At 39.1% G+C, this 9,723-nt stretch overlaps 1 protein-coding gene and 1 long non-coding RNA gene across 2 annotated transcripts; one reads left to right on the forward strand and one right to left on the reverse strand.

Moving 5' to 3' along the window:
- Positions 1 to 1,490: 1,490 nt before the first annotated feature.
- LOC124159620 (piggyBac transposable element-derived protein 4-like) lies at positions 1,491 to 2,453 on the reverse strand. The gene has a single exon (XM_046535538.1). The coding sequence runs from the start codon at positions 2,451 to 2,453 to the stop codon at positions 1,491 to 1,493; it is 963 nt and encodes a 320-aa protein (XP_046391494.1).
- Positions 2,454 to 5,684: 3,231 nt separating this feature from the next.
- On the forward strand, positions 5,685 to 7,707 carry LOC124159808. Its single transcript, XR_006865013.1, has 3 exons — positions 5,685 to 6,240; positions 6,685 to 6,829; positions 7,677 to 7,707. It is a non-coding gene; the product is annotated as an uncharacterized LOC124159808 (long non-coding RNA).
- Positions 7,708 to 9,723: the final 2,016 nt, after the last annotated feature.

A 9,723-nucleotide genomic window follows, 5' to 3' on the forward strand; every position in this document is an offset into this window, starting at 1 on the left:
TTAAGCGATCCCTCCAACACTGCCTTTGCTCCTTGCTCAATTCATTACCAGACAATATTGACCCATTTTTTCTGCCCTTAAACTCATTTATCAAACTCGCCGTGTCCCATTCCTCGGCTAATAAATAAACCTCCCTCTCCACCTCCCTTTCCTCGTGCCTTCTATTTTGTTCTTTACTATCTTAAGCCACTGCTCTCCGTTTAAATTTTTTATATTAAAATTTTATGTTTGTTACTGCGTCACTATAAATTGGCAGAAATGCTGTATGTGAGCAACTCCTTAACCCTTATCCGGGCACCTCAAATCTCTAACGTAACCGGGCAGGCAGGGTCCATCGGACCCTACACGTTGATACACGAAACGTTGACACGGCCCTTTTGCTCAAGTGGGATACTCTGCCAGCAGGAATAAAATTAGATATTGTCAAATAATGGTAAATAATACAATTACATGCATTTTAAATGAATTTTAATGGTCACAGATGAAAAATTCACATGTCAATTACATTTGAAATCTGACAAAAATTTGAAACCTGAAATTATTATGATTTATTCTTCATAAAAATGAACTCTAGGGCACAAATTGAAATTCAGAATCTACTAACATGATAGATAAAATGTATTGATATTTTCTTGTCATATTAGTCAAATAAAAACAAGATAACTAAGCTACTTATTATTAGGGAAAAAATCGTCATTAAGGCCAGTGTAGGCTACCCATCAACACTTTTTGCACTTTTTACATAAACGTTTAACGGCACTATGCTCATTGCACACTGATTGCTCACAATTGCTACATGTCTGTTTTTGCTTTCGATGTTTTGCATATGGACACAAATAACACCTCTTTTTTGTTACATTGGAACTTGATGAATATGTTAGCTGAGAAATTTCTCCATCAAAAATCTCCTTAGCCATTACAATGTTTCTAGACAAACCCAAGTTGGATCGTCTTTCAATGTGCACCTGAACTAGGCTCTCCGATACACTTTGAATAAATAATCTTCTTGAATAGTGTTTATCAGCATTCCAATTTGGATGAGTATTCATCCACACCACATACGCAGCTACTCCACTCACATCCAACCCATTCATAAAGAACGCAAAAGGCCAACGATTTGTGCGCCTTTTACACATGTAGGCATGTACTAACTGGTCAAGGGAATCGACTCCTCCTTTGGTGGAGTTGTAGTGATTGATTATTTCAGGTTTAGTGTTCACATCCTCCATAACTGTATTACTATGGTGCATGGTCGATAAAAGAACTACCGACCTTCTCATCTTGGGTACATATGATACTAACGTACTATTTTCGGTGAAACCAAACAAAGAAGAACCAACTTCATGACTCTTATTGGCTTGAAAAGTGATTGGAATAAATCGTTTATTTTTTCTTACAGTTCCAACAAGAGTGAGGCCATTACTGAGAAGGTTCTGTGCAAGCTCCATATCAGTGAAGTAATTGTCACACGTTACATTTCTGTTCGTCTTTTAGTATGGCTCAGTTATCTGCTGTACAACTCTTCGACCCAAACCAGGCAATGCTCTTTCCCCTCCCTCTTTTCCCAGATAAGGTAAAGAGTTTAGAGGGTAAAACGTTTCTGAATCACAGGCCCACCAAACTTTCATGCCATACTTATCCGGCTTTGAAGGCATGTATTGTTTGAATGGACATTTACCTCGGTAAGGAATGAGCTGTTCATCTACAGTGATATTTGATCCTGGCAGGTAATGTTTTTTAAAATTTGTATTTAGCTTTTCCCAGACTTCTCGAATTGGAGCGAATTTATCTTTCTGGGGCCGTACTGATCTCTTTGCTTTATCATCAAAGAGGATAAATGCTAACAAGTATTTGAATCTTTTCAGTCCCATGGTAGCCCTAAATATAGGTGGTCCATACAACTGACTCCAGAGAACATCGTAGCTCGTATGGTTTGATCGCAGGTAGCCTGCGGTAAGAAGCAAGCCAAAAAATGCTCTAATTTCAATACAGTCACAAGGTTTCCACGCAATTTTTAACTTTTTTGATGAATTCACCCGTTCAGCTTCCATATTTGTGAACTTGACAATATCTTCCACCAATGAGTCATCAACAAAGAGTGAAAAAGCATCAATCGGACTCACTAAAATTTTCCCTGGTGGTAAAACTATTTTGTGTGTTTGGCCCTTTATTATGTTGTGAGCTCTAGCTCCCCCCACTGGAAATGGCTGAGAATTCCATACAGTGCCATCCTTACCGAGAAATGAAATCGTTCTTTCAGATTCTGCCGTGGCCTCAGTATCCGAGAAGTTTTCAGAATCATAATCACTAACTTCAGATGCCGCACTTTCATTGTCCCCTTCACTGGAACTCTCCTCTTCGATAGACTGGTAATCCATATCATCCTCACTCGTTCCTTCGACATTCAGAAGTTTTTGTATGTCATCTTGAGACAAAATCTTTTGTCCAGCCATGATCTAAGAAATTAAAACAACACTTTAGTTCATATGACTTCTCAAAAATTAGGAATTATTTCCTTAGTACTCTCGAGCATTATAACTTACTTGTACATATGATTTATTCAGGTTCGTGAACAAAACGTGAAAATATCTGCCGTCACTCAGATGATGGATGGTGCTACGATGGTGTTTACGAAAGTGGAAAAGAGGATCTAAAAATTACAAAAACAATTTAGTTCATAGAACTTCTCTAAATTTACGAATTACTTCCCTAGTAATTTCGATCATTGAAACTTACCTGTGCATATGATGCCTTCGGGTTCGTGAAGGAAAGTTGTAAATTTCTGTTGTCACTCCAATGGCGGTGTTACTTGAAGCAATACGAATAACACACTGAGACGGTAGATCCGTATAGAAACCAATAGCTTTGGAATCAATTATGTGCAACTGCCAATCTGTCTATCTACCGATTTGATCGATAGATTTTTCTTCCTCATAGGAAAATCTACTAAAATTGGTAGCATATTAATTGCGTAAGCTTGGTTTCGCTGATGGTAGGACCTGCCCGCCTTGTGACGGTGCAGGATTCCTCGTCCCCTCCCTTTCTTCCCCGTCCTTCCCCTGGAGGCGTCATCGGGCTCCCATCGCGGCGGCGCCTCCTTTCCTTGTTCCTTCCCGTCCTTCCCCTTCTGGTGGCGGAGGAAAAAAGCTGATCGCTTATAGTCCCTGCTCCAGGAGTGTATCCAGCGAGCCCGTCCTAAGGGTTTCGTTCCCACTGCTAATCTGTCTTTATGTACACTTTGTAACATTTTGCCCGCACTCTACTCTTGTGGTCATGTATGCAGTGGCGGATACAGATGGGGGGCGCGGGGGGCGCGCGCCCCTCCCTTGCGGGTCCGGCCGTATTGGCAAACATGGCAGAACCACGATTGTGACTTTTTTATATCATAAGATGGCATTGTCTTATATATGTGTATAATTACATTAATTAAAATTTTATTTTACTCTGCCTGTGACTTGATTATTTTTTATTGCGATATCGCGATAAAAAGTAAAGGCAACTTAATATATCTTTTGCGCCCCCCCCTTGAGTGTTTTCTGTATCCGCCCCTGCATGTATGCCATAGTTTGTATGGGGAAGGGTGATGGAGAGGGGATGCAGAGGTGATAGGGGGGGTTAAATCGGTAGGAGAGTGCAGGGGAAGAAGAAAACGAGGAACGATGGACACTCATCGGTGCATTAGGATTGGTAAATACCGTTGGAGGATTTTTAGGCGGGTAATATTGATGGGAACGTTCAAATTTGAAGGGTGGCATTAGATATGTTTTTTTAATTCTCTTAAGTCCTTAGGAGGACGCTGCAGAGAAATTCGGAGGGTCAATGAGTTATTAGGAAACATATGGCTCGTTTTCAGCGACCATTCGCAGTGGGTTTCCCTATGACTCTACCTAAGGGAGTTGTTCTCTTAGCATTGGCCCTTCGGCGACCACCTCAAGGCATTAGAAATAAGCAAAAGAATGAATAAAAATCGTTCCCTCCTTACATTTACGGGTGTAGGTAATGATGTTTGTTCCCTAATGTTCATTCTGCACCCACTTCACTCTCCTTCACCAGAATTTTCAAACCGTAATACATGGGTGACTATCCATTGTACACCCTTCTCCATATTTTCCCTTTTCACCTTCGCCTGCTATCTGCCCCCATCTTACCACCCGCATTACCTAGAAAAATATACTGCATATAGAAACTATTTATTTATTTTTTCACTAATTATAATTTCCAGCCTTGATAGCTAAAATAACCTCCGCAATTGAAGCTCACACAATCTGGATCACTAACAAAATATGTGCACGTAAGCATCCAAGTGCAGCGTGTTGCATAACTGGTGAACACTCACCTCCTGCCATACACCATTGCGTTAGCTCACTAGGGGTCATGTAGATATATATTTGAATATTCTGAAATAATACTTGTAAAATGATAAAATTGTACCTTTTATATTAACCCTATGATGTGCAACTGATCGCGTATGTGAAGGGTCCATCGGACCCTGCTTGCCCGTTTACGTTAGGAAAAGTTTAAATTTATCATAAACAATGAAGCAGTATTTTTTTAAATTATTAAAAATATTTTCCATATGCTATTTGTTCATATGAACAAAGTCATAGAATTTCAGAGCGGAGGAATATTTTGTTCTCATGTTATAACCTGAAATAATTGCTATAGGGCCCTCCTTGCCCGGATAAGGGTTAAATAAATAAAAAAAATAAAATAAATACAGTGTAAAAATACTTCAGTAAAATCCCAAAAAATCTACGAAAACGAAATATACACACTTGAATAAAAACTCACACTAACCGTACACTGGGGTACTCAGTGCCCCAAAAACGTTCCAGAAAAGAAATGCGATGTGCCACGGTCACAGAAAACAAAGTAACTGAAAGGTCGTAAGGGTCAAGTAAAAGTCACGGGAGCCGGCTGCAGCCAGTGTTGCCAAATAAAATTTACGGCAAAGTTAAAATTCCCAGGGGCACTGAGTGCCCCGGTGTACGGTTCCAGGGTTAAATGGGTATTTTTGAAGTAACAAATTTTTGCAAATATCTATGTATGAAATTTTGGATGGCACATGTGTAATTAGGTTAAGCCTAACTTTGTGGAAGTATGTGATATCCATAATTAAAATACATGATTTGGTTTCAGTTGAAAATAATTTTATCCAATCACCAACCTGGGTTTGAAGACCTAGTGGCATCTAGGTGGCAATGTCTGAAGTTAATGGGATTTATACTGTTGAAGATTGGAATGGTGAAAATGATGAAGGTGCATTTGGGTGGAAAATATGTAGCATGAATTTAAGGTGTGTCATCGGTATATCATAGTTTTTCAACCTTTCCTTTTGTCATTTAGTAATGGCAGGCAAATCCATGTCAGTGAATTGTAAAATATGAAAAGGGCTTCTAATTTAAGGTTCAAGAATTTGTCATTCCTAGATCGGAGACCACTCCAGCTAATTTTGAATGTGAATGTTATTACTGTCCATCAATGAATATCCAGCTATTATCTTTTGATGTTAATTTAGCATTAAAGGTGATACACTGAATATCCTATCTTGTAGTTTTTATTAATATGTACTTGACAATTCTTTCTTTAGATAACCAGTTCCTGGTCATCAGGAAGGAGATGATGTGAAAAGTAAGATGTTCACAGTAGCTCATCTTTAATGTGGAATATTTCTCTTCCTTTGACTCTGTTAAGTTTAAGCAATCGTACATTTTTAAGTAACATTTTATTTTCTGTGAAACGAGTGATTTTGGATGCCATTTGTCCATTATTTACAGGAAACATGGGACATATCTGGTGGCACCCTCCTTCTACTGGAGACATATGGGGAGAGGAAGTGAGTCTTCTCACATAAACGCCACAGCAAGCCATGGGATGAGATTTCTGTGGCTATGTGGCAGTGAATAGTGCGTCAAGACACTGATCGTCAGTGCCAGACGAAGATCAGAAGCCTCAAGGGTACAAACCATGAAACAAGGGTAAAGAGAGCCAAGCCTGCTTAGCATTTAACTTGCCATTGACCTTATTTTGATGTAGGTTCATTGGCAGTGATAGTAAGTGACATTGTATCACACGTGACGTGAGTGATAGGCTTTCTAATTCTTAAGTGCTGTTTTCCCTTCCAGAAAATAGGAAGCATCTTCGGAGGGAAGGCATGGGTGGAGGTTCCTGCCATAGCCACCAGTGATAGATCAGTGCCTCCAACCTCTGTACTAAAACATACTCTATCCTCTAGTTATGGTAATAATATTATTTCACTTGTTTAGAAATTTATTCCACATTGCAATTATTGCAGCATTGCCGAGGGTGGGGGTGTGGGCATGCCATGAATCACGCCCATGCATCATTCAATCAATGACACTCTGGAGTGCCCTGTTTTTGTATGAAAATAGTGGTTCTGAAAGGGAATTCTTTATTCCGATTCTGAATGTCACCTTCTAGAAATATTAAATATGTTAAATGTTCCAGATGCCAGTTTTGCAGCAGCCAAAGAACACTCGCTGTATACCTACGGAATCATAATTACACATACTTCACTAAAAACAAACACTGGAATTTCTCAAAATTTATAATGATTTATGACATGATTGGTTAGCTATATCACACTTAATTAATGAATTCAGCATTACAATAGAAACTGAATAGAACTTGTTCTCTTATGCCAGCTTTCAAATTTACCTCCAGGATCACATCAAGACATTCCAAATCCCATTGAGGCTTCGGCACTTCAAAGCGTTCAAGTATTTTGGAACGATAGCTTCAAGGCCATGAACTGGGATGCATGATTGAGAACGCAGCCCAGTGCAGTCAAGACAAATGTTCTGTTTAGGTATTCATCTTTATTTCTATAGTGTATTACATATTTGTAAAATTCACAGATGCTCATGAATACTTTTGTAACACCAATGAAATATTATGCTCTACTGGTGCAAGATAATCAACGTTTGATAAAATTCACTTGTCATACAGGAATAATAATATCCACTATCATAAATAATATCAATTTTTATATCTTGATAAAATTTTCATGTCCTTGATGATGAGTGAACAAATTGAAGCAAACGACTTTCGTACTGCATAATTACTCCTTAACAAATGGCGACAGGCAGATGTCCTGAGCTTTAAGGTTAACTAACATTGAATGCTCATATGTCATGAATGCATTAGGTTAAAATATGCCAATCAGTTAGTTTTTCTAGACAAGGCTTATGTCCATTATATGGAAAAAATTTCCAGACATGATGTTCCCATTTGTATAATATGAATATCAGTGGCGTAACTATGAGGGGGATGAGGGGATAGATCCCCCCAAAGCCTCAAAGAAATAAAAAAATATTATAAACTATTGTCTGGTTTTGATATAGAGTGACTGCATATGATCAATATTAAATATTAAGTGCCAAAATGATGGAAAATGTATTTCCAGGTATGTCATTTTTCAAAAATTTTCCGGACTGGTGGTGGTAGATGGGTAACTACCCCCATTGCCTGGGGGGCTAGTACCCCTATACCTCCACCATCCACCCCCTGAAGCATATTCCTGGTTACACCACTGGTGAATATCATGTCTACTCTTGGTGATTTAATTTTAGATGAGTTGTGGGTACTTGGAGTTAATTCCAATTATGTAGATCTATATTGGGAAAATATTTTATTTTGGCCTTTTGTCTTCGTAGGCTTTATCAACCGATACAGTGGAGCTGAGAGCTTGTCAATAATGAGCTGCACAATCAATATAGCTGCTGCTAAGCTTTGAAAATGAATGCGCTTAAATGAATATCAAAGTCAATGTGAATTCCGAGAGAATGTTATCTAGTCTTTTCCACCACATATTTCACATTTGACAGATTAGAAAATTGCCCCGATACATCATGTTTATCTGGGATTGGATTCTTGCTTTTACTTCCACAGGAGTAAACTCCTTTTTTCTTCATTCTCAGTAGCGTTTAGAGGCATTTGATGAGGAAATATTTTTATCATTTGTAATTAAACAGAGGATTTTATCATTTATTATTTTACACATATTGGCTGCACAGGCTGCTTCTTTGTCATTAACATTTTTTTAGAATGAAGCCATGATTTTGAACAGTCGCATATTGGTGTGGTCGATTCTGCATTAAAAAGGGTGAAATTAAATGCTGTCTATATGGTGAGTTTGTCAAATTTGAAGTAATTTATATTCAGTTTGTCAAGTTGGTGGGGAGAACTTGTACTTTATTTTCAGAATTTGCATGTCAAGAATGGTAGATAAACACGGTTGTTTCCTGAAACTGTTCTTTATATTGAGAAAAATTTGCGTTTAATTTTTTTCTTTTACCATGGCAATAAGAATTGAGATTTAGGGCAACAATTCCTACTATCCTACAGAACATCAGTTAGGCAACTCAGCTATACATTCCAGTATTGCGGGAAAGTATATAATTTAGGATCATCATAAAACCATATCGGGCGTCCGTACTAGGGGTGCGTTCCGAATCAAGCATTGATGCGCATCGATGCGGCCCCGGATCGAGCATTTTTCGAGGTTCCGGAAGTATCAGCTCGCATCAGAAATTCTTGATGCGGTTGTTGCGAGAGTGGGGAAAGGCATCAGTTCAGTTTAAAGATGGAGACGGTGTACATCAAAATTGAAGGGCGAGATGACGTCGAGGAATTTATTCTCTCGCCTGAGGATAGCCAACGTGCTAGAAATGGTAAGTGAAGCGTAATAAAGTATTTACTGATAGCATTTATACTATGATTACGATTTATTTATTTTTTTAACTTATATAGTATTCTCTTTAAATATCATCCTTAGTGTTATGATTCCGTTGATTGTGGTAATTGTAGTTTAAAACGAGTTACTGTGTAGCGTAATTTATTCTTTAGTGTTATTTTTGCTAGCCCATGCTTTTTTATACATGTAATGAATAATATTTTTGACTCGCCATGTGGTCAGTCACATGGTGACAGAGGAATAAATTCAGTTGAAAGATTATTGTCAGACGTGTTGCGATTAATGAAATTAAGTTCTTCGAGTTTCATCGCATACATTAGTTTTCGAAATTAGTAGAAGGAAGTGGAGGAAATAGAAGGAAGTGGAGGAGGGAGAAGGAAGTGGAGGAGGTAGAAGAAAGTTGAGGAGGGAAAAGGAAGGGGAGGTGGGAGAATGAAGTGGAGGACGGAGAAGGAAGGAGAGGAGGTAGAAGGAAGTGGAGGAGGTCGAAGGAAGTTGAGGAGGTAGAAGGAAGTGGAGCAGGTAGAAGGAAGTGGAGGAGATAGAACAAAGTGGAGGAGGCGAAGGAAGATGAGGAGGTAGAAGGAAGTGGAAGAGGTAGAAGGAAGTGGAGGATGGAGTAGGAAGGGGAGGAGGGAGAAGGAAGGGGAGGAGTTAGAAGGAAATGGAGGAAAGAGATGAAAGGGGAGGAGGGTGAAGGAAGGGGAGGAGGAGGAAGGAAGGGGAGAAGGCAGAAGGAAGTGGAGGAGGTAGAAGGAAGGGGAGGAGGTAGAAGGAAATGGAGAAGGTAGAAGGAAGTGGAGGAGGTATAAGGAAATGGAGGAGGTAGAAGGAAATGGAAGAGGTAGAAGGAAATGGAAGAAAGAGAAGGAAGTGGAGGAGGTAGAACAAAGTGGAGGAGGTAGAAGGAAATGGAAGAAAGAGAAGGAAGTGGAGAAGGCAGAAGGAAGAGGAGGAAGTTGAAGGAAGTGGAGGAGGTAGAAGGAAGTGGAGAAGGCAGAAGGAAG

Source organism: Ischnura elegans, chromosome 5 (assembly GCF_921293095.1).
Source record: "Ischnura elegans chromosome 5, ioIscEleg1.1, whole genome shotgun sequence".
In the NCBI taxonomy this organism is placed as follows: Eukaryota; Metazoa; Arthropoda; class Insecta; order Odonata; family Coenagrionidae; genus Ischnura; species Ischnura elegans.

Bases quoted from the DNA above. Each gene is read 5' to 3' on its own strand.
- LOC124159620 (XM_046535538.1), bottom strand. From the start codon at position 2,453: ATGGCTGGACAAAAGATTTTGTCTCAAGATGACATACAAAAACTTCTG.